General features: G+C 36.9%; 1 protein-coding gene across 2 annotated transcripts in view; it reads left to right on the top strand.

Annotated features, from left to right (window-relative positions):
- Positions 1-26,561, top strand: part of LOC150092615 (sorting nexin-19-like) — a 252,772-nt gene that overhangs the window by 119,151 nt on the left and 107,060 nt on the right. For both annotated transcript variants that reach the window (XM_090414570.1, XM_090414571.1), the window contains one exon: positions 14,022-14,259. In XM_090414570.1, coding sequence (XP_090270696.1) covers positions 14,022-14,259 — 238 coding nt within the window. The remainder of the gene's footprint in view (positions 1-14,021; positions 14,260-26,561) is intronic.

The raw sequence follows: 26,561 nt of genomic DNA on the forward strand, positions 1-26,561 counted from the left end.
TTGGTTGGAAAAATATTAATAATTAGAGGTATGCAGATGATACCACCTTGCTAGCAGAATGCAAAGAAGATTTGGAGGAACTTATTATAAAGTTAAAGAAGAAAATGCTAAATATGGTCTTAAACTTAACTCAAAAAAGATAAAAGTTATGGCAACGTGAACTTACTGATTTTGAAGTAGATGCAGAGTAAACGGAAGCAGTTAACAATTTTGTGCTCCTAGGATCCCTAATTGATAAAGATGGTTATTGTACTGAAGAAGTTAGAAGGAGATTATTACTAGGAAAGAAAGCAATGACAAATTTAAGCAAGATCTTTAAAGATATTAGCTTACAACAAAAATCAGAACCATAAAAGCAAAGGTATTCCTGTGGTACTGTATGGATGTTAAAGTTGGACCCTGAGAAAGAGTGAAAGAAGGAAAATAGATGCATTTGAATTATTATTATTCAGGCCTCCAAGGAGTCAAAAGACTCTCGAGGGAAGTCCTTCCTAAGACATAAAGTCTGTCAAGACTCATCGAGGGGAGGTTCCCCCCCCTGAGAAACACAAAGTCTATCATACCACTCTTTAAACTCACTGACCGTTCTCGCTCCCACCACTCCATCAGGCAATGCATTCCACAGTTCAACCACCCTCCACACAAAGAAACCACTCCTTACCCTCTTGCTCACAGTTTCCTTTCGTAACTTCCAGGGATGGCCTCTTGTCATCACTCCTTCCTGCTGTTCAACCAAGCGAAAGAACTCCCCAGCATCAACCCTGTAACCACCTCTCAACAGTTTAAAAGTCTCAATCATATCACCTCTCCTTCTTCTATCCACCAAACTCTGCAGTCCACATTCTCTCAGCCAATCCTCATAACTATCCTTGTACAGTCCTGAAACCATCTTTGTCATCCGTCTTTGTATCCTTTCCACAGTTAATTTATCCCCTTCAAATCCTGAGGACCAAATCTGAGAACAATAGTCCAAGTGTGGTCTGATCAGAGACTTATACAACGGAATGATAACCCTCTTATCTCTGCAGGTCAGTGTCCTTCTCATAATAGCAGCAATCCTCTGTGTTACCTTCACCACCTTTGCAATATGTCCCCTAAACTTCAGGTTTCTATCAATCATCAACCCCAGATCTCTTGTCTCCCCTACTTCCTCCAGTATAACTCCTCCCATAGAGTATGCAGCATCCCATCGATGTTTCCCAAACCTCAAGACCTTACATTTTGCTGCATTAAACTGACACTTCCATTCATTTGCTAGCTTATTCAAATCCTCTTGCAGGGCTACCACATCTGCACTATTACTAATAATCCTTCCCAGCTTCGCATCATCTGCAAACAACTGAATATCCCCTTGCAATCCACTGGCTATATCATTGATATAAAGGTTAAACAATATAAGTCCTAGTACTGAGCCCTGTGGGACCCCACTTGTAACCCTCTGCCTCCTGGAAACTGCTCCACCATACACAACTCTCTGATACCTATCAGACAGCCAATCCTGAATCCAGTTGACCAATCTGACATCCAGACCCATGTGCTGCAACTTAAATATCAGCTTATCATGTGGCACCCTGTCAAATGCCTTCGCCAAGTCTAAGAAAATTGCAGTATATGCCTTTCCCTCATCTAATGTTCTTGTAACTTTATTATAAAAGGCTAGCATATTGCTAAAACAAGAGCGTCCTTTCACAAATCCATGTTGATTCTCACAGATAACATTACCCTCATCTGCCCAATGCTGTATACAGTCCCTCACTACTTTCTCCAAGATCTTAACAACTACTGATGACACACAGACTGGCCTATAATTAGACACTTCCAGTCTGTTACCACCCTTATGCAATGGCACTATCTTACCTTCCTTCCATTCCCTGGGCACCTTTGCCAAAGCCAGACTTTCACTGAAAACCCACGTTAAAGGCACTGTCAATTCCCTAGCACATTCTCTCAAAACTCGTGAAATACCATCCAGTCCCACAGCTTTACTGACATCAAGAGTACTCGGTATCTGAAACACACTCTCCTCCTGTACCTCCAGACCTCGAACCAGTCCTATCCCTCTAGCATTAAAACTGACTCCTCTAGGATGAAATACTCCAATAAAGTGTTCATTGAACAATTCCACTATGTCTTCTGCATCAGTCACTCTATTCCCATTTTTATCCCCCAATATCATTCTTCCACAGTCATTTATCCTCCTACTGGCCACGTAGCTATAAAATTCCCTAGGATTTTCTTTGGATCTTAGGGCCAATCTCCTCTCATATTCCAGTTTCGCTTTCCTTACCACACTAGTCACTCTTCTGGCCTGTGTCTTATATTCCTCATGTATGTCTTCACCTGTCTCCTTATATATCTCTTCCATAGCTTCTTTTTCACATGCAATTCCTGTTTAATATTGTTTGTCATCCACTTTACTCCAAATTGCGTCCTCTTCTTCACTCGTGGTATACAACTTACCATTGCTGATAACAAATATTCTTTCACAATTTCCCACACACTAGTGATATCCCGGCCTTCCAATTCCTCCCTCCATGAAACCTCCCGAAGTTGATGTCTAAGACTGTTATAATCACCTGCCTTATAATTCCACATAAGTTCCCGTCTCTTTGATACTCCTGCATGTCTATTCATTTTCCAAGTCAACACCATATGGTCACTCTCTCCAACTGGTGGGAGAGATGTCAACTCAGTTATTATCAACTCTTCTGATGCTGTAACCAAATCCAAAACTTTTGAACCTCTTGTTCCCTCTGTTACATGTTGCCTAAGACATTTGTCCATCAAGAATTCTAGAAATTCCATTCCCTTATTGCTACATGCATCTTCCTCTCCCCAGTTTATACTACTGTAGTTAAAATCTCCCATAACAATCATTCTTCTTGCACTTGCCAAACTCAACTGTCTAAACATTTCCTGGTCCCCACCCTCTGTACTCCTGGGTCTGTAGCAACACCCCACTAAATATCCTGTCTTGCCTACCTCTACCTCACACCATACGCTCTCAAAATCATTTGTCTCACTTCCTTCCAATTTCTCCACTCTTAGAGGACATAGGTCATCACTTATCATAAGCAGTACCCCACCACCACCACGCTTTCCCCTCCTATCCTGACGAAAAATGCTATACCCAGCGACTTCTATTCCTGTTGTTATATCCCCTTCTGTCAACCACGTCTCAGTGATCACAATAATTTTTGCCCAGGCTGATGCTATCTGCGCCACCAATTCCTCTCCCTTATTCTGGATACTCCTGGCATTAGTATAAAGCATATAAATGCCATTGTTTCTATACCCAGCATTATCCCTTCTAGACTCCACTGGGCTCAGTGTTACCTGACATTGTCTCCCTTCTCCCAAGTATCCATTCCCACAAGAGGCCACCCCTGCTATCATCCTCCCTGGGACACACTGACCCGTTCAGAACAGCAATCTCTCCAGATGCCTACGTCCTTCCTCATTCAAACGTAAATGGTCTCTCACATACAATTCCTCTCTTTCCTCAAACGCACTCCAAGCATCCACATATACCAGTCCTCTCTTGTCACACATTCTTGCTATTATGCCATTCAATATCACCGCTCTTCTGCTCAGCTCATCATTATCATACCTAGGCAACACGCACACTATTTTTCCTCACTCTGTCTTCTTCCGTACAGTCTCAAGCAAAAATCTCACATCTCTCGCTGCCCGACTTACATTACCACTCAAGTCATTCGTTCCTACCATCACAATCATCTCATCCACCCTTTCACCTCTCTTAATTGCCATAGCCACCCTTTCTATTGTTCCTCCTGGCAAACACTCCTCACGCATCCCATCTTGAACACCACAGATCATTGAGTTGCCATACATTATACCTCTTACCATTCCCTCACTCCTATTGTTTCCATTCTCTCCTCTTCTTTCATTCCCATACATCTCTCTCATTCCCTCTCTCCTACTGTTTCCATTTTCTCCACTTCTAGCACTTCCATATCCCTCTCTCATTCTGTCTCTCCTACTACTGTTTCCATCCTCTCGTCTGCTAGCATTCCCATACCTCTCTCTCATTCTCTCTCTTCTACTGTTTCCATTCTCTCCTCTTCTAGCACCCCATACCTCTCCCTCATACTCTCTAAATTCTCTCTCTCTCCTACTCTGATTCGCCTTACATTTATCTCTTCCATTTTCCTCATCTTATCTTTCATACTTCTGCTCTCATTCACAAGACATTCCACCTCCTCTTTCAACTCATCTATCTCCCTCTGCAGGTCAGTCACTCTTAATCTAAATTCATCTCCTAAACTTTCACAGTCACTCACACCTTCCACACTATCAACTATTATTTTCTCATTCTCTCCTATCACACTACTTGTCTTCCTACATTCATTCCCCGTTCCTGGAGCAACTAAGTCGGATATCAATATATCTAATGTACTTATTTCCTCCAACTGCCTGCATTTTGCACACATACGCTCTCCACTCTCTTTAACAAGCCACATATGTAATTCCCGAGACGCATACATGCCGCAAGTACTGCATGCCACAAAGTCCCTTATGATATTGCTAATAATTGAGTTCTTAAATGGCGGAGGACTTGGCGTTACGCCACTTGCGACTGCTGCTGAATCCACCATCATTCCTTACTGCCGAGTAGCGTAATATTTAATAATTATTCAATTAATAACTAAGAGGAAAAAAAAAGTACAAACATCAGAACATTTAAGTACTAAATATAATTAAATAAAATGAAATATAACTAAATACAGTAACTTAGCTTCGTTTTGTCTTCCACCATTACGCGTTCAATTCCGACGGTACCAAAATATATTATATCGCGACAGCAACTAACTTCCAAAAAACAACCACTGAAGTACACTCGTATTCAGAGAAACAATTTAGCACTCAAAAACGTAGAAAAACGGGGAAAAAAGCGGACTATTCACCGATTAAAAATCACTTTCTTCTGCACAGATCATTCACCGCCACGTGCTACGGCGATGCTAGCGCCACTTCCATGGGCTTGGAGATGCTTATTAAGAATACCATGGACTGCAAAGCAAACCAATAAATCAGTGATAGAATAAAGCCAGATTGCTCCCTCGAAGCTATGATCATCAAGCAAAAATTGTCATACTTCGGACATATTATGCTAGAAAATGACAGTCTAGAGAAGATGATGATGCTTGCTAAAGTTGATGGAAGCAGGAGAAGAGGAAGACCAAGAATCAGATGGGTAGATGGAGTTAAAGAAGCAACTGGAGTGTACTTGGAAATTCTGAAAGTCATGGTCAGAGACAGATCTGAATGAAGAGTGTATTGTTACGTCCCCTTCTATCTTACGATTTGTTTGTCTTACAAATTGCCTTCATCTATATTCTTCTAACTTCTGCTTTCAAGACATCACCAAAACTTCTACTAATATCTGAGTTATTGTTCCCCATAGTATCCCTAGTATTTGTATTTTAACTGCGCCCTTTGGGATATTTAGTTTAAGATATTTTATACATAAACAGAGAAAAGGAACTCAAATATCTGAAAGTGTAACTATTGCAGTCGTGACACTATTTCTTGTTACTCAACATTAATTACTTAAACTTCCCGTTTCTTAACATTAATTTCCCGCGTGATTAGGCTAGAATGTTTCTAAGCGGTGCATTGGATTAGCAATATCAGACAACTTTTTTATCATTGAACAAAAGGTTTATTATTTCTCTAAACATGGTACATATCAAAATACTTAACTAAATTACTTACACACTAAAATTAGCTTAATACAAGTAGTTGGGCTATGATTCGACAAAAGTTACTACGATCATGCCGCCACAAAATTTCATACAAAACATGAATTCATTTAACATGGACAAATTAGATTACCACACACTATTAGATTATTCAACTTCAAGTACACTAACAAGATCATTAACTACTCTAGCACATATTTATGACAATTCCGATTCTCTACACATCACACTAGGCATTCAAATTCCTCAGGCTACTTGATTACTCAATTCACACTAATCAAACTCAATATTAACAAAACCATTTACTTCATTAACACACAACTATGTCATTAACTTTCCTTTTACAATATAGTAGGCACTCAAGATTCTTAGGATAATTAATTATTCACAAATTATCAACACTGGCTATCTTACTTTTAACACTCTCTATCAAATTCTAAAGTCCTATTATAATTTCTCCCTAATCACTTTAACAGTTCCGTATTATGACAATGGTACCTATCACAAACAACTTCTGGTTAACATAAGACAAAATTCACAATACCTTTCTTTAGCTTCATTTACGGGCCTTTACCTTCTACTGAACGAACTTGCTTGCATAACTTCTTGCAATTCAGGGCTATATAAACATCTGCGCCATCAGCTGTACTATCCGAAACGAGGACATCGATATTTTCACAGCTTCCTATAACTCTATGGTATATTTCGCTTTCTACATAGGAATACGGGAATAGCTTTCCCGCTCACCTTCGATTCCTTGTTGTGGCATGAGGATATAAGCCATATCTCTCTACTCAGGAACACCGTGAAATCCACTAGAAAACCAAACTAAATCCACCGTGACTATCCAAACGTTTCTTCTCCTCTCGCAAAAAGGCAAAAAGGCCTCAAGCCTCCTTGACTATCTAAACGTCTTCCCCAAAACCCAAAAGAGCCTACTCTTCTCAAAAAAGCCTCGAGGGGGGGGGGTTACCAACCCTTTTATAGCTGCTCCCCTAAAGCCGCCCTTTCTTACTTCTTTTTCCCGCCTCCTACTTGTTTTCCGTCTGTCTACCAATTGGGTAGCATTTTGCCGCCATACGTCATTTTGATCGGCAACTCATAACGAAGTTTCTATCCGGGTATAGGCCCTAAGCGATATTCCGTTATTTCTCTTGTTAGCCTCTATCTTAACCCCCTTTTAAACCTTTTCTCAGAATTCTACTTAATGCTTAATCTGTAGCCTCTTACATAGCGTATTTCATGACTCGTTCTTTTATACTTATGCACTTAACTCTTTCATTCTTAATCGCATTACTATATTAATTCTTAGTTAGCTACTTATTCAATACAAATTCCTTGTTTAGTCATAATACATCTTAATACATTCTTTTCTTTTGTTATTCCTTGTTTAGTCATAATACATCTTAATACATTCTTTTCTTTTGTTATCTTAACTAAACAATAGACCTTTACATTTTGCTCAATTTATACTGGATGCAAGAATATTTTATTAATTAAATTATCCTTTTTATGCAGGGGTTTTTATTTATGTTATTTATTTTTCATGTTACACCATGATAACTGAGAATACTATATTCTCAAGATATCAGGTGTAACAGTATGTTCGTGGGATTACCAGGAGTCAAGAACTACTCGATGGAACATAACATAACATAACATATACACACAGCATTCTCAACAGCAGAATGTAGCATATCTGAAGAAATGTTTGTCACAGTTTGTGATACATCTGCCAAGTTCGAGACGTCACCAAAATAAACATTGGCCTTCGGGTAACCCCACAACCTAAAATTACATGGATTAATATCAGGGAAGCAAAGCGGCCATGTTCACTGGAAAGAAGTAGGTATTCACTCTTTCGTCTGTGAGTTGATACTGTAGAAGCAGCTGTACCAGTTGCTCAATATGGGGAGGTGCTCCATCTTGCACAAAAATGGTCTCGTCCAGACATTGTCGTTGCTGAAGTTGTGGAATGATGAGACTGTTCATCATATTGTGATATTTCCATGTGGTAATGGGGGCAAGTTACTGGTCCCATTGGAGTGATCTCAAAAAATAATAGCCATATTATAAAATTTAATGTGAAGCCATACAAACGGTAATTTTTGGTGAATGTAATGGAAGATCCTGGAGTGCATGGGGTGATGTGGAAGCCCAGATTTGATAATTTTGGATATTTACAGTCTGTTTGGATAAAAATGCACCTCATCTTGTCACAGAATTTTGGCTAAGCATCACCGACTTCCAATCTGACCATAAATGTCAGGGCAAATGTCAGTTGCTGATCTTCTGTGGATAAAATATAATAATTTTGTGCAAGACTTTCCATACTGTGTAAAAAGGTATATCCAGTTGTCGTGCTGCTACAACCAGCAACATTTTCATGTGATCTGTCAACAATTGCAATGGCAACTTCAATTACCTGTGATTGGCCGTTTCCATCCTCTGCCAGGTTGAACTTCCAAAGATTCTGTGACTTCTAACTCTGAATTATTGATCTAACTACGTTAGCTGACAGAAGACCTTTACACAAGTTCTGGTGGGTTCTAAACTAACCATGAGTGAATCATGCATTGCATTGCACTCATTAAGGTAAAATAACTGTACAAGTAATGCATGATAAGGTAAAGTGAGGTATATGTTGAACACGACTTTGTAGGAATGCATTTTTGAAATTTTCCCTTTATAAGTCTTATGATGCCAGCAAAGCAGGTGTCCAACTTCGTTTTATGCAAATTTTCAGTTTTCTAGGCTACAATGAAGGCATATTCCATTTATTGGTGACTTTTCTGTGGATTAGTCTCCCTACCAAATTTGGTGACATTACAGTTTTTAGATTGAGTTACATGAGGCTCTGAATAGGGGAAATTTAATTATAGTCATCCTGTATACAAGGTAAAACATTAACAATGGATTATTTAAAATAATATACTATGAGCTGTATGATGGTATAAAAAACATTGTGACAAGGGTTAAATGTAGTAATTGATATATATTTAAAAAGAAAATGTCTGCTAAGAATGAGACTTTCCCAGTTTTTTGGCAAGGAGAGACAGTCATTCTAATTCAAATATGTTCAAATTGGGACGATGCAGTATGTGGCTACATACAGCAGCTGTTCTCACCATCCATCTTAAAAAATTGGAATTCTAAAAACTTGACTGCATCACGCTTGTAACATATGCTCTAATCCACAGGATCTCAAGCTAGAACCTTACTCACATACAGTGAATTATGCAATAGACTGCATGGTGGAACCCACTTTGTTTTCTTTGGCGGGGAACAACTGACTTCTGTCCACTGTTTTGACTGCTCTTTGGATTCTGGTGTATAATGGTGAATCCAAGTCTCATCCATAGTAATAAATCGACACACAAAATTGGTTTTATTCTTATTAAAATGCTGCAAGCACTGTTCAGATATTTCCATGCGAGTGTGTTTTTGATCTGCTGTGAGCAAGTGCAGCACCTATCTTGCGCAAAGCTTTTTCATTTGCAATTCTTCATGCAAAATATATCCTATACGTTCTTTTGAAATGCCTATAGTCTCAGCAATTTCATGTTCAATGATTTCTGGTGGTGTTACACTTTTTGGATGTCCTTCACGTGGACCATCTTCAAGGCTGGTACCGCCATATTTAAACTCAGCAACCCATTTCTTAATTGTCGAAAATGAAGGAGAAGAGTGCCCATAAACTTTTATGAAATCGAACGAATTTCTTTTGCCGTTAAACCTTCTTTTACAAAGAATTTTATAACTGCACGATACTCAATTTTATCCATTTCAAGAGATACAGACAACACTTTTGCTTCAGACAGCTGTATAAAACAAACTACTTGATAGAATGACTTGCAATTTCACATGGATGCTTATAACAAATGTACCAATTTAGAAATGGAAATATTACCAATAGTGTTGTCATCTATGGTCGAGGCCAAGAACTTTTCAGACCACCTTTGTACAGCATTCTTTTGATTCCCATGAGCCTACTTCAAAAAATCGTGAAACAATAAGGAGATTTCCAATTCCACTTATTTCATCTATTTCCAAACTGATTTCAGGACGCCTGAAGTAATACGACCTAGTGTCTACATTTTTTATGATCAACAAATTCTCTTCATGGTTGCCTTCTGAAAATAAATGATTTCCTCTTTCCCAGGAAGGGAAAGAGGAGATCATTTATCCAAGTTCCCTGTGATTTCCAGCTCTCCTATTTCTGAAATATTTGACATTCTGTGTAAAAAAGATTACAATGACATCAATCTTACACCATTAATAGAAATCTGGCTTGTGCAGCACGGGATTGAAACCAACCACAGAATATTTTGGTGTTTTTTAAAAAATTGATCATTAAATGTCTGGAAAATAAAAGTTAAAAATAAAAGTTATTTTTCTTTTATCCGTATGTCTCTGTGTAGATAGTTCTCAACAGGAAGGTGTAAAATGTTTGGGGAACATAGACACAGTGAAAGGCTGACGTGTGTGATTATTTAGAGCAGGGCTTCACAGTATAAACTGCTGGATTTGAAACCAGCATTTTGAGACCACAATATATAGTTGCATTAACAATTGAGATTGTAACTGAAAAGGAATAATGTGCTATCAAGTTGCACCCTTAGGAACAGGATTAAGGATGATAATTCAGTGAAGTCAGGCTAAATGTGGTCATAGAATGAGTTCTTCATATCTTTCACCACTTATTGCAGCCTTACTTATTGAAGTTTGGGGGGGGAGAGTTTCATAGCTGATGACATATTGAAAAATAGACTCTCAGCCCTTTAGCAACATGTATGCAATACAGTTGTCTTCATACATCTAATCCTTTGTGATGGAGTATCAAGATCATGATTTGAGTCTTGAATTGCCATACTGATGATAAAGAATACAACTTATGTTCTTCAGTGCAGATGTTAGCTAATCTACTGGTCTGTCCAGAGTAGGCTAAGCTGCAGGCATGTTGAACTAGCTTGCAACTTAAATGTGCAAAATGAAACTGTTCTTTCAGAGAATGGATAGTTTGGGAAAATTTTGAGAAAAGAGCAAAGCTAATAATAATAATGGCAAATACCTGTTGGATTTCTGCTCAGAACATGGACTGGTTATTACTAACACAATGTTCCAACATATAAGTGTGCATAAATTCATATGTAGAGACGAGGCAAAGAATAAGAAAAGTCTCATTGACTATGTTATTGTTGATAGGTTGGCCGAGTGGTATCTGCTCTCCAGCCAAAAGGCTGCTGGTTCGAATGCCGCTGTGTTCATGGATGTTGTGATTGTCTGTGAAAGTACTTGTGGTGGTAGTCGGCGGTAGATGGCGTTGGTGTTAGATGATAAAGGTTGGTGGAGTAGTGAGACGAAGAGTTGTAGGGTAGATGCCCTCCCTCGATGAGTCTTTGGACTGGTCTAGTAAGAAATTTTGAAATTTGAAATTTGAAATTTTGATTTGAAATTTTAAGTGATCGCCATTTAGTCTTGAGCAAGATAAAATTAAATTTCATATTGAAAAGGAGAACACTTAAGGAAGTTTTGAAGCAAATAAAAGTTGAGCAGCTCTTAGATGTGAACTATAGACTAAACTACACAAACATTATTCAAGGAAAAAATGAAAGAGTTTGAGAACAAGAACCAAACCTTGGAGATTCAGTGCCAAGCCCTGAAAAAAACATTGATTCAGCCAGAAAGCCATGTGGTGAGAGTGTAAGGATAGACAAATCAGAACTCCATGGTGGATGGATGCAGGAAGTTTTAAGAGGCAATGAAGGAAAAGAAGAAAGCATATCAAAAGTTCTTGGCAAATAAGTCAGCTTGTGTTCATAGAGAATACAGAGACAAATGTAAGAAAGCTAAACACTGTGTAAAACTAAGAGGGTGTTCTAAAATGTTCTCAGCCTTAACAATAAAAAAACGAATTTATAATTTCGAAGTTATTTTTATTTTTCAACATAATCTCCCTTAAGACTAATACATTTATTCCAGCAATGCTCCAGCACCATTATCCCATCCTTGTATTGGCTCTCAGTAAAATCTGCAAAATACTCCTCTACAGCTGCAATCACCTCTTGATTCAAAGAAAAACGGAGACCAGCGAGGAAGAGTTTTAGTTTTGGGAAGAGAAAGAAGTCAGAGGGAGCCAAATATGTGAATAGGGTGGATGTTATAAAAATTCATAGTGCAGATCCCTCAATTTTCCCATTGCCAAAACACCTTTGTGGGCAGGTGCATTGTCCTGATGAAAGGTGATTTTTTAATTCTGCAAACCGGGTCTTTTCTGACGAATTTTTTCGTCTAGTCTGATTAAAAGATCGGAATAATATTCCCCGATTATTGTTTTACCCTTTTCAAGATAATTAATAAACAAAATGCTTTTAGCATCCCAAAACACTGATGCCATGATCTTTCCTGCTGATGGAACCCACTTTGTTTTCTTTGGCGCTGAACAATCGGCTTCTGTCCACTGTTTTGACTGCTGTTTGGATTCTGGTGTGTAATGGTGAATCCAAGTCTCATCCATAGTAATAAATCAATGCGCAAAATCAGTTTTATTCTTGTTAAAACTCTGTTCAGAGTTTTCATGCATGTGTGTTTTTGATCTGCTGTGAGCAAGCAAGGCACCCATCTGGCGCAAAGCTTTTTCATTTGCAATTCTTCGTGCAAAATGTATCCTACACATTCTTTTGAAATGCCTATAACCTCAGCAATTTCATGCACTTTGACTCGCTGGTCATCCAATACCATATCGTGCACTTGATCAGTGATTTCTGGTGTTGTTACTTTTTGGACGTCCTTCACATGGATAACCTTCAAGGCTGGTACGGCCACGTTTTAACTTGGCAGCACATTTCTTTATTGTTGAAAACAAAGGAGAAGAGTGCCCATAAACTTTTATGAACTTCAAATGAATTTCTTTTGGTGTTGCTTTCTTTTACAATGAATTTTATAACTGCATGATACTCAATTTTATCCATTTCAAGGGATACAGGCAACACTTTTGCTTCAGACAGCTGTATAAAATAAACTACTTGATAGAATGACTTGCAGTTTCACATGAATGCTTCTGACAGATGTACCAACTTAGAAAAAAAAAATCTTGCCAATAGTGTTGCCATCTATGGTTGAGGCTGAGAACTTTTCAGACCACCTTGGTAGCTAAACAAAAGTTATAGGAGGAATTTGGCAAGAACATAGAAAATAAATATCAGGAAGGTGGCAAAATATTCTGGAGGCTGTTTGAAAAAGCTCATAAATTGATGAAAGAGTGCTGTAAAAAGAATCAGAGATGATAATGAAAACTGTAGAAAAAAGATATCCTTGATGTATGGAGTAATTACTTCAAAAAATTGCTAAATGAAACAATCAGTGAACAGCACAGCGGTTAAAAAACACTCAACAGGCATGCAATTAGGAATGCATATCCATACATGAAGTAGAAAAAGCCATCAATAGCCTGAATTGTGGAGAGGCAGCAGGAGTAGATGATATTCGACCAGAAATGCTCAAGTATGGAGATATGAAACAGCACTAGGAAATGATTAAAATTAGTATTTAATGCTTCCAATATTTCATTTCAGTTACAGAAATATCGTCAAGGATTAAAAATGAGATGTAACACACATGCACAGACATACAAAAATCAGGAATGGGTGGATAGTAATATGATATTCTATAATGGGAAGCATGGCTTTGTAAAGCTGAGGTCCTGTATCAGTAATTTATTCACATTTTATAATAAGGTGATGACAGCAGAATTAAATGAAGGAAATGGTTACACTATCTGCTGAATTTTACAAAGGTATATGACAAAATACTGCATCAAAAATTATTACAAAGTTGGAGCAAATGGGAATGGCTGATAGGCAAACATCAGTAGGAGTTGAATTGAGTGGAATGATATGGTGGAGTGGAATCGAGGTGAACGAGGATGTTGGAGAACTATTGGAGTGCTTCAGGGCTCTGTACTAGGAGCACTCCACTAGTACAGAGTTAATGTACTACTACTACATTAATTTATATATTAATGATATAACAGAAGATGAACATTGGAGTCATTAAACCTTTATCTTATACCATGAAACTTTAATATTCATTACTTGTACTCATGGAATTACTATACAATATTTCTTCCTTTTTTTTTTTTTTATACTAAGTAATGCACTTCCTCATTATAAAAAAAGAAAAAAACTAACATTTTCTTCACATATTTTAAACTTATTAAACAAGTTGTATGCTATTCTTATTTTTGTGTTTTGTTTTATAAATATAAAACACAAAATTTACTTTTTGTTGATGCAGGTATCTCAGGTTATGCATCAGATTAGTGCTTTCGTCAAAAATTTTGATATGAATACCTCACTGGAAAGTGGAGAAGAACCAGATTTTAGTCCAGATCAAATAGAACCACCATTTAGTTTTCCTGTACATCACTTAAAGCCTCCATCCTTCCAACTTGTAAATTGTAGTTTATCTGGCAAAGATCATCAGGGACAAATTATAAAACAAGATACTGAAATTACAAGAGAGCATATCGAGAGTAAATCTAATTATATATAATTAAAATTATTTATTTTATTTTCACTGATTTTTGGCATGGCTTTAATATTATGCTTTTAAAGATCTCCTATTAAAAGATCTTTATTGGAATTAATTCCAATAAAGATCTTTTAATAGAAGATCTGAATTGGAACATAAGATAGTGGAACACCTATGTATAAGTTTTATTTGGCTTAAATTTTATCCCAGGTATCAAGGCATCTTTAGTATGAATTTAACAATGCACAAGAAACAAAGAAGAATCAACAATAAGAAAATGTCGCGCGCACACACACATATAAAGTATCATTGCCCAAATTGCACTAAGTCCTATAACAATGTTTTTTATATATGTTTAAAAATTAAACATTTAAAATTAATGTGAATTAAAAATTTAAAGTCATTAAGTCCATTGGGATGTCAGAGTGGCCTTTCACTTAATTAATAATAGCACAATTAATAATCAGACTAGCATAGGTGCACAGTAGTAGCAGTTCTGCATATGGCTTTTTATTATTTTTGTTAGGTAAGTCTCTTCGATAAGTAAATAAAAGTGGATTGAACAAATGTGCAAGGCAATCGATATAAACATGAGTAGGGGTAATACCAAAAGTACATACAAAGATATACAAAAACAATTCAGAGAGAGAGAGAGGATGAAGAAAGACACTGAGCACAATCAAGAGTAAGGATGGAAAAGTGCCAATTGAAGATGGTGAAATAATGTAAAGATGGGTGCAATACACCAGAGAACTTTATAGATGAGAGAAATTAGATAAATTTCTGCTAGGTAGAGGAAGATGAGAAAGGACTGCCTCTCTTAAAGTCAGAATTTGATGTGACTCTTAATGACTGAAGGAGTCTAAAGCACCAACAACAACCAAATCCTAGAATAAAATTTATTTATTATAGGATTTGGTTGTTGAAAGCACTAGACAAAGAAGCAAGAAGTTAACCATTTAAAATAATCAAATATGCTCAACTGGAATTCCAAAAGATTTTGAGAAAAGCATTGTTAGCAATTACAAAAAAAAGTCCAAGCACAAGCAGGTGAAGATTGTTGAATATTAAGTCTATTACACTACACTCTTAAAATCCCAACTAAAATTATCTATTGCTGTATTGAAAGAAAAAATAGAACATCTACATGATCACCAATATGGCTTGAGAAGAACTTGAGGGACAAGAAAAGCTGTACTAAATCTCTGATTGATCATAGAAGAAGCTCTTAGAAAAAACACACCTAATACTCATAGCATTTGTTGATATGGAAAAGCTTTTGACAACATTGCCTTGTTATATGTTTCAAGTCCTCAAAAATCTGAAGATAGATACAACGACATAAGGTTAATTTATCAACTATATAAAAGTCAAATTGCATTTATAGAAAAACAAGGGGAAGAAGTAAACAGAAGGAAAGAAAAAAAAAGGGCATTAGACAAGGGTGTGGGCTCTCACCACTACATTTTAATATTTACATCAAAGAGCTTCTGAAGGATTGGTGGTAGGCTTTGCAGACAACATAGCCTTATTAACAGAAAATGAAAACTAACTACAGAATCGGTTGCATTGATGAATAACCTCCTAAATGAATGATGCAATATGAAAATCAGTGAGAAAAAAACAAAAGTAATGAAATGTATCCAGGATGGGGAACAAATCATAAAATATCTTACTAGAATGGAAAAGATTAATGCAGGTAAAACAATTCACCTACTTAGGAAGCCTAATAACATCAGATGAAGAGATATGAAGCAAAGGTTGGTCGATTGGTAGAGCTTCTGCTACTAATGGCTCATGCAAAAAGTTAAGCAAGTTTGAGCATGGTTAATAGTTGGAAGGGACTCAATCGTTCATTCGATGCTGTTGGCACACTCTCCGTCGATGAGTCTTTGGACTCCCTGGAGGCATCATAATAATAATAATAACATGAAAGTAAGATGAAGAGATATAAGCATAGCAGAAGCAAAAAAAAGCATCTGACAAGAAAAGAACAGTGTTAACATCAAAGAGTAAGTTTTAGAATGAAGAAGCACTTTATTAAAAGCTTTGTCTGGAAGGCGGCCCTCTATGGATCAGAGACATGGACTCTTCAAAAAAAAGAGATAAATCCAGACTTCTAGCATTTAGGAAGTGGTTTAGGCACTGAATGCTGACGATTGCATGGACAGAAAGAGTTACGAATAAAGAGGTGTTAAGAAAGGCAGAAGAATAAAAGACAAAGACTATATATGTTAGAAAAAAGGAAAATTATTTGATAGGAGACCTACTAAGACACTCAAAATGCACTATAAATTTATCAAGGGAATGGAAGATATAGTAGAGAAAGACAAAGAACCCAGTACATGAGTGACTTTGGAAAGTGAGAGAATGAGTATAGTATGCCCACACTTTGTAGAGCTCCACTTGGCTTGCTGCCAAGAATAGTCGATTCATGCCAAAGGGGAGAAAGAAATGAAGGATGTATGAATTGGTCGCCAACATGCGAAATCACGTGCTTTCTTGTCTGTCACTGTACTAGTTTAAAAGCTACAATGTTTAAAAGAAAAGCTATATTTACGACCTATAATAATAAACAAACTCATCCCAGAAGACAGACTGATTACCCTATTATCGGAATGGATTCTCCTTTTTGTGACATGCACAGAAGTGTTGAAAGGTCTCGAATCTGTGGGCATACTATAACCTAATATTAATGATGTAAGGTAGGGTATTGAAAATGTTGTAGAGATTGTGGAAAGAATGAATAATAGATAAAATATAAATGATATCCTGACGTAGGGTTTTTCGTGATTCAAAAAATAGAATCAAATTTGAACCTACTTTGAACTTACTCTGTCTAGTGTTGATGGCATGAGAAGCAAGTCCTGAACCTTCAGATTACAAAAAATCTTATATAATCTTGATGTTCTTCGATTCTAATAGTAGCAGAACAGCCAGTCTGTCCTAGCAGCGGCATAGCTGGGGGGGGGGGGGGGGCAGTCTGCCCTGGGTGGCACTTTGAACCTTACCCTATACGTCGTTTTGACTTTTTGTAGTATTTTTGGTGTGTATTGAGAAGGGGGGAGGGTGGCAAACTCAGGGACCGCCCTGGGCGGCAAAAACTCTAGCAACGCCACTGTATCCTAGTATTTAATTAGTAAATAATATAAAATTTTTAAATAATAGCTATGCCCATATAAGAGAGAACTAAATATGATTTATTTTTCCTATATATTTCAGTCAATATATCATGAGCTTCTTTCAGGAAGAAGGCAGAAGAACTAGTAAAAACATTTAAATTCTAAATACAAGCACTAGTCTTACAGCATATGTATAATATCACATGTTTTGATCACATCTGTACAGTAGAAGGAAATAATAAAAAATTAACGTATCCTGGTAAATAATTAATTTAAAAAAATATATAAACAGTTTACGGTAATCACTTTCCAAAACTTAAAGATAAGGCATACAGTCTGTCTTATTAAGATTAGGACAGTGGCATAGGGGTTTTCACAATTCAAAAAAAATAGAATCAAATTTGAACCTACTGTAGCATAGCTTCTTGGTACAGTTCCAGTGAACTCTATATTTGACGTTGATGCATGAGAAGCAAGGCCTGAACTTTCAGATTCCAAAAATTTTATATAATCTTTATGTTCTTTGATTGTAATATCAGAACGGCCAGTCTGTCTAAAGTAGCACAATAGGCTCACCGGGCAAGGATAGAGGTGACAATGGATCTTTGATAGGTGCTAAGAAAGATGACAACTTCCAGTCTGGCTTGAAGAGGATATACAAATATCTGTAAAGGATCTTTGCTATTTGTTCACATGTTCCTTTAAGGTGTGCATATGTATGTGTGTATATATATATATATATATATATATATATATATACACACTGATCCTTTTAACATCAAATTGCAATCTGGAAGAGGGATGGTAATTATCATATATTTTCGGTTTCAAGGTCTTGTGGTATCCATTAAATAATAGAGTAAGTTTTATTTAATTCTTCTAATAGAAGAGACTTAGAAAAATAAATTGTGGCTACTTGGTGTACAAGGCTTTTGATAATACCTGTTTTTGGTGAAGGAGGATGATGATGATGTGAAGATGTGTGAATATATCTGCCTGTAAAGGATGGCTTTCTATAAACAGAAAATTCAATATTACCAACAGAGTTGCAATATATTAAAGTAGCTAAAAAGGGAGAAAATATTGTTAGATTCACACTCAGTTGTGAACTTGATGAGAGTATATGAATTAATTTTACCAGTAAATGAAGTAGTTCTCTTTCAGAGTGAGAGAGATCGCAAAGATATTATCCACAAAATGTAGCCAAATGCAAGGATGAGGAGAAATAGTGTAGAAATCCAATCTACTATATGCTCCATAAAATAATCAGCCTAAGCAGGTGTATAGGACTATCTATCACAGTACCCTCGATCTGCTGAAATAATTTATTATGCCAAGTAAAAAATAACCAGCATTAATAGTAAAGTTGAATAAATCGACAATATCATCATGGAAATCTGTAGAGTTTCTTGAAGTATTTGTTAACAGTGAAACTATATGAAAGGAAACCATAATTTCAGACTCTTGAAGAGGAAGATCTTTAATTTTTTCTTTGAAGTCAAAACTATTTTTTATATAAGGAGTTTTTCCATTAACATTTTGTAGAAATCTTGAAAGATATTTTGCCAAATAATAAGTAGGAGATCCTATGCAATCAACTATTGAATGTAATGGAAAAACCAGATTTTTATACCTTAGGAAGACCATAAATATGTGGAAGACAAGCATGGTGAATCTGCAACTTTTCAATATCATTAGCATCTAAGGAATATGTTTGATCTAACAATTTATTCAACTTGTTGAGTTTGCTTTACATAAGATTTCTGTCAATTATACTATAAGTGGATTTATTCCACAGTAAAATATAATTTTAGCATTTTTTAAAATTAATTATACATCCATTCCCATGTCTCTGAACTCTAATAGTGTTTCCTCCTACTGTACAGTTGTGACTGAGACTTGAAATTATACATATGCTGTATGACTAGTTCTTGTAATTCAGAATTTAAATGTTTTTACCATTTTTTCTGCCTTCTTCCTAAAAGAAGCTGATGACACATTTACCGAAATATATAGGAGTAATAAATCATATTTAGTTTTCTCTTACATGCATGAGGCCATTATTTAAAAATTATATTATGCCTAATGCACGTCTCTATTAAACTTCTAGTAAAGCAGAAGGTATTGTATGGAGTTTCAAGGTATTAGTTTGCAAAGAAGAAAGCCAAATAATTGGTGGTTTTAGCAGGCAGAAATTATTTGAAAGGTGAGATATGCAATAAGAGATGTGAAAGAGTTGCTAATTGAAGTGGGGAAAGAAAAAGAATGATGAGGCAATAAAGATTGTGCATCTGCTGCTTCAATTTGATGGACCAATGGATTTGTATTTTCTTGTTGGACTGCATTTGAATAGTTTTGGAGTTAGATGTTTGGAGCGATGTTGTTTATGTGGGGATTGTTTGTTGTTCAGACAGAGTTTTGCAGTGCAAAATCAGGGAAGAAACAAGAAGTACAAGTGGGGGGATGCAGTGAAGTGTGGATTCAGCCATACCGGAGATAAATGACTATGTATGTATGTGAATGCTTATGCAATGCAGTTTCACAGGTTTCAGATCTGTATGGTTAGTAATGACATTACACAACTGTAAGTGTTGGGTTCAAGGGGATGCTGAAATACATGTATGTTAATGCTAGACGTATCAGAAATAAAGGGGAGAAGTTTGGGGCATTTGATCAGCTTGACTTGGGTAAAAATTATAGGCATCCACAAACCCATGTTGACAAAAAATGAAGCCTGATGATAGCTGAAGAACTTCAACTAACAAAATTATAAGTTAAGGAGAATTTTTGGTTTAGCAGAAGTCATTCATTTGAGGCTATTTGGTGTTAGATAAAAGCCAGTAGGACAGAGTATATATTGTTGGTTGCTGCTATAGACTGGAGGAGGGAGTCTACTGGAAGATGTGAATGTCGCATCTGCAGAATAGCATAGAGTACATGTCGAGTGATTATTATGAGGGACTTTAATTATGGGATATATAATGAGGAGGAAAGGGGGCATGGCAAGATGGAAGTGGAATTTATACAGCTGCTAAGGGATAATTACTTGAAATAGCATGACATAGAGGCGGGACATCAGAATGTAATAGCATCAGAAGATGCATCCATAATCAAGGTAGACACTCTGCCTCCAGTTGGGAAAAGTGACTATGCAGTCTTGGTCTCAGAGATTGCTAAACATCTTGAATTTTCAATCAAGAAGAGTTTATATAGAACTATAACTGTAGTTACAACAGACTTAGGAGGCAGCTTGGAGAAGGGCCAAGGCTTAGAAGCTACAAGAGAAGTATGTCAGTGGTGAATGAGAAGAGGTCAGGGATTGTTTGAGAGAAGCAGTGTCAGACTGCAAGAGGATAAAGCAAGTGGTGGTTAAGCAGATGAGTAGAGATATAAAGCAGGAACTTCAAAAAAAAAAAAAAAAAAAAAAAAAAAAAAGAGAGAGAGAGAGAAAGAAAGAAAAAAAAACAATGTGCAGCCAGCATAAAGAAAAAGCTAATCAGCATACTCATGAGGAGTACAAAGTACAGGCAAGAAAGTTGACCGGTATAGTAAGTAAAACCATATCTGATTTTTATTATTATTATTCAGCTCTCCATGGAGGCAAAAGACACATTGCTGGAGGTCCTTCCTAGGAAACACAAAGTCTATCATGACTCATCGTGGGAGGTCCCTCTTACGAAACATAAAGTCTATCATACCACTCGTTAAACTCATTGACTGTTCTCGCTCTCACCACTCCATCAGGCAATGCATTCTATGGTTCAACCACCCTCCATACAAAGAGACCACTCCTTACTCTTGCTCACAGTTTCCTTTCCTAACTTCCAGGGATGGCCCCCTTGTCATGACTCTTTTCTGCTGTTCATCCAAGCGAAAGAACTCCCCAGTGTCAACCCTGTAACCACCTCAACACTTTAAAAGTCTCAATCATATCACCACTCCTTCTTCTATCCACCAAACTCTGCAGTCCTTTAGCCGATCCTCATAACTAACATTGTACAGTCCTGAAATCATCTTTGTTATCTGCCTTTGTACCCTTTCCACAGTTAATTTATCCCCTTCAAATCCTGAGGACCAAATCTGTGAACAATAGTCTAAGTGTGGTCTGATCAGAGTCTTATACAACAGAATGATAACTCTTTTATCTCTGCTGGTCAGTGTCCTTCTCTTTATTGCAGCAATCCTCTGTGTTACCTTCACTACCTTTGCAATATGTCCCCTAAATTTCAGGTTTCTATCAATCATCAACCCCAGATCTGTTGTCTCCCCTACTTCCTCCAGTATAACTCCTCCAATAGAGTATGCAGCGTCCCATCGATGTGTCCCAAACCTCAAGACCTTACTTTTTGCTGCATTAAACCGACATCCCCCATTCATTTGCCCATCTGTCTAACTTATTCAAATTCTCTTGCAGGGCTACCACGTTTGCACTATTACTAATAACTCTTCCCAGCTTCACATTATCCACAAACAACTGAATATCCCCTTGTAATCCAGACTGCCAGACTTAGTTGTGAGTGCCCTAATAGTGTGAAGAAGTTTAAGGAGAGATATAAATAGGCATTATGTGTATAAAGGCTAGCGTGAGGCATCTGACTCCATGGAGATACCCATGTAACAACAACAATAATAATAATATAATAAACTTGCCTTTCTTTCTAGGCTCTGCAATGGACAGATTTCTCCCTTTGCCCACTTGGGCATCCATCAAGTTCCCTGTGTCTGTGGTCTATCATACTACTTCAGCTTCAGATCTCTGGCTGTTTATCATGAGAAACATATAGACTATATTAAATTCTATAAGCCATATTTGGAAAAATACTCAAGTCTTATTTTTGTGGAGCACTTGTATAAAGAAAGCTGTAAAATCTTGCTTCATTGCCCTAGTCTGAATAGTAATGATGTGCTTAAGTTATCACCCTTATAGGAAATTCTTCTTTTTGCAGTTTGCCCTGATTATTATTATCATTATTTAGCATATATCAGAAATATCATTACGATGCATTTGAACCATTCTGCTCTACTTGATTCATATGCAACTGAATGTGCCTTGTGTAATTTTTGAATTCATACTGAAGATGCCCTTGCCTTGATACTGGGATGAAAATTTTATTCAAATTAAAGTTGAATATAATTGTTCCAGTATATTGATTTTTCTTTAATAATTTTTTGTTAATGAGAGTAAATATATTTTTTAAGTATTTGATATAATAAATATTAATTTATCATAAATATTTAGTTTTTGGATATTTGCATGCTTGTGATAGCTTATTTGATTTAAGCAAGCATTGTTGTACACTTTCTTTATATTTACCCTCAAAGGGTGTTCAGTCTGCTATAACAGCACTACATGATTTTAAGGAGGTTACATTATTATTAATCTCTTATCAACAGTGTTTCTCCAAATTATTCTATTGTCAGTATTCCAATATTGTTGTATCTAACATTTCTTTCTTCTGAGACACTTCTGACTGTATCAATCCATCTATACCTTGGTCTCACTCTGGGTCTCTTTCCTCTATCTTGGCACCAAACACCTGTTTTTCTAACCTTTCCTCTCTCATTCTGTTTAAGTGGCCATACCACCTCAGATTAGCTCTGTTCACAAATTCTTGTATGCTAACAATGTCAAGCTCTGTCCTGATGTCTTCATTTTTAATATGATTCTGCCATTGATGTCATCTGTTCAGGCCTATAATTTTTTTGCAGAATTCTCATATCTGTGGTCTCTGTATGAGAGTTCTAAGAAAAATTGAGTGCCTGAACAGATGGCATCAATGGCAGAATCATAATAAATGATTTTGCTGTACACTTGACTGTTTTTAATATAATAGACGAGCTGAAGAAACAGGCCAATTAACATTATGCATGTAAAATAAATTGCATAATCCATAGATTTAGAGATTCATTTCACTTTGTCATCTACAAGGTGTTTTGATCCCTGGATAAATGATCTTGGACATGCTGTTTTCTTCAATAATTATCCAGAGGAGGTAGTCATGTGTAGCAGTCATGTGTTCTGGAACACTTTTTCCCATACTGATTCCCTAATGATTACAACCTTCAGATCTTCATGAAACACATTAACAAATTCTTTCTTCCATCTTTCCACTTGCCCACACATGGCACTGTTGTGCCATAGGTCTTGGGATCTCTTGTGTGTGACTGATATACATGGCTTGGAAAGAAATCAGCAGACACCATAGTGTGAGGAACAACAGCAATGGTGCCAACCTTAATAAGATATAAGTGTTAAATTCTGAATGAAACTAAAATTAAATTAACGCTTCCTACAGAATTAACATGGGTTTGCAATTTGAATCACATATTGATATATTGGGCATACTAAATTCTTGTGATTTACCAAAGTATTACTAAATTGAGGATATTTTCACTACTTTATGTTCTAATGTAAAATGTTGTAATTTGCTTAAATGTTTAAACCTTGCTGCTTTTGTGTAAGTACTTATAAATTGCTGGGAGAAAAGATAATCCGATTAAGTAAAAGTGGCCGGAATCTAAACACGTTCTACAAGTACATGTGCACCCTTTAGGTAAGCACGTAGTTCCCGCCCCCTCGGAAGAGCACGCTAGAATTCCATGTGTCGCGCTAAGTACTGGGTGACGTAGAGTAACATGGAAAAAGGGGAGGAGAAAACGATGACGTAGAAGAAATCGGTAGCCCGCGATTTAAAAAGTTGTTGCAGCACCGAAAATGCTCTTACTCTTATGCTCTTGGACTCGTGCTCTTGCTGGTGTGTTGGAACCTCCTCGTGGCATCTTCTCGTCCCCCGATTTTCGACACAGACTCGAGACAACAAAGACTGAGGAACTATGCCGTGAAATTCCTGAAAGTTTACCGGTCAGCGATCAGCCCATCGGAAGGAAATCTATGATGTTTCTGGAGATATCATTATGATGTTGTGTCAGTTGACCAGAGAACAATGTATGCCTACTTTCAGCGGTGCAGATAAGTACAGCTCGGACCCTTGAAGAATGCCTCAGATAAAGTGGAATGAACCAGGAATCGAAAATGATTGTTCAGCCGTGATATGTGAAGTGGCCAAACAGTTCCCCAGCAGTTGGTAATGTACAGTTTATGTTTTTATAAGTAATTGTGTATAAGAAGAAAGTTTGTAACTATAGGAAGAACTCTAGAGATTGTTTTCTTTTAAAGTAGAGTGATTATGAAATTTTAGTGAAAGAATTAGTGTGAGAGCACGTGGAGCTAACTTAGTGATTCAGTTAGCAAATATCCTTAGTATTGAAAAGTATAGAAAAGTATGTTTGATCTATCAAGTAGAAATTGTAAACTATATATGAAGTTCTTTGTTTTGCATGCTATGATAAAGATAGAGAGTTTGAATAATTAATGCTCATTCCTTAGAAATTGTAGATTACTTTATTAGTGTATATTCATAAAGTGTAAGATGCTTCAAATGAAATTAAATGTTTTGCTTTTTAAGTTTAACTGGTGACTTGCCTGATTTTCTTTTCTATTGCACTTTCTCATAAAATTTGGACCACAGCTGGAGATTAATTAATAGAGAGGCTACGACTGCAAAAGTAATTTATAGTGAAATAAGATTGTATGCTAAACTGTGTTCTGGTTCCTTGATTCTGCACTCTTTGTTAATCTAGGATTCACTGTGGTGCAGGATAATATAAATTTTCCCTGAATCCGAAAAAGGAATCGGATCCAGTATTGAACAAAGGAATCGGTGTTGACCATTAGCAATCCCTTTGTCCTTAAACCACTAGCATCGTTCTTAAAGGTAAAGATCGGCCCAGAGAGAATATTGAGACTAATAGGGTAATTTATGCGTTAGAGATAAGTTCAATTAGTACAAGCGTATCTAAACGATAATTTTAGAGAACAAAGAAAAAAATAGAGAAAGATCTCACAACGAAATAAGTAACGAATTTACATACGACTTCCTTTCATTGCAATGACTGCAGCAATCCTACAGGACATATTCCACAAGCTACTATAGCGATTGATGAGAATTTTGTACCATTCTTCCTGCTTCCTGTAAGCATGTAATGAGGTTCTAGACTGTTGTGGGGCAGACATCTCTTGACCTCACCTGACACTCCAGTTCATCCCACAGATGTTCAGCAGGGTTGGGATCAGGTCTCTGTGGAGGCCAGTCAAGTGTGGTGATGTTCATGTCTACAAACCATGCAGTTACAGCAGCAGCATTCCTATAACATTGTACATTGTCCCTCTGAAAGCGACAATGGTCAGTTCTGCAGAAATGGCACAAAGTAGAAAGCATTGCATTGTCCAGAATATTGAGATACCTCTCATAGTTCAATGTTCATGGCACCACAAATAGAGGCCCGAGACCAAACCAAATAAAACAGGATTATCACACCACCACCTCCAAATTTCATGTTGGGGTTACACACTCTGTTAAGCGATGTTCATTGTGCATCTGCCACATCTGTCCAACTGCTTGGTAGAGGGTGTAGCTTGATTTATTGTTCCATCACACAGCTTTCCGAGCTTCCATGTCCCACTGTGCATGCTCTTTGCACCACCGAAGATGATGCTGCATGTTGGTTCAGTAATGTGGGGCTTGCATGTTGCAGTCCTACCATGGTAACCCATGTTTTAATCCTCAGTTCTGAATGTTTTTGTGCAGATTCATGTTCCAGTCAATGCCCAGGATTCCACATTCAGTGGCAGTTTTTACATATTATTCTTCTTAACACCCTATGGGCATGTTTAGTGAGTGTGGTTGGTCATCCACTGCAGATACCACTTGCAGTTGACTCTCTGCACTTTCATCTCAGTATGGTATCACTGATCATTGACCTGAGATGGCCAATTTGTCAACATTTTGCCAAACATATAGGCCTGCAACATGGCATTCTATTACAATGCCTCTTTCAAATTCTGTCAGTTCCCTTCTTGCAGCCATTTCACCCAAACACAATTGCACTGACTTGGGTGCATCATATTCCTCCCATTAATTATACAGGCTACAGACATGTGACTCACTTACATGGCATGATGTACCTTGCTCATGATGGTGTTTGTTAACTTCTTTCCAAACAGTGTATATATAAAAGTAATATCTATGCATTTTAGTCTAAATGTATATAAAAATGATTCCAACACCTAATGAGATTGATTTTTCTTCAGTTCCGACTGTGTTTAATATATTAAACACAG

Source organism: Typopeltis vanoorti, chromosome 25 (assembly GCF_054136105.1).
Source record: "Typopeltis vanoorti isolate ZY-2024b chromosome 25, IOZ_Tvanoo_1.0, whole genome shotgun sequence".
Classification (NCBI taxonomy): Eukaryota; Metazoa; Arthropoda; class Arachnida; order Uropygi; family Thelyphonidae; genus Typopeltis; species Typopeltis vanoorti.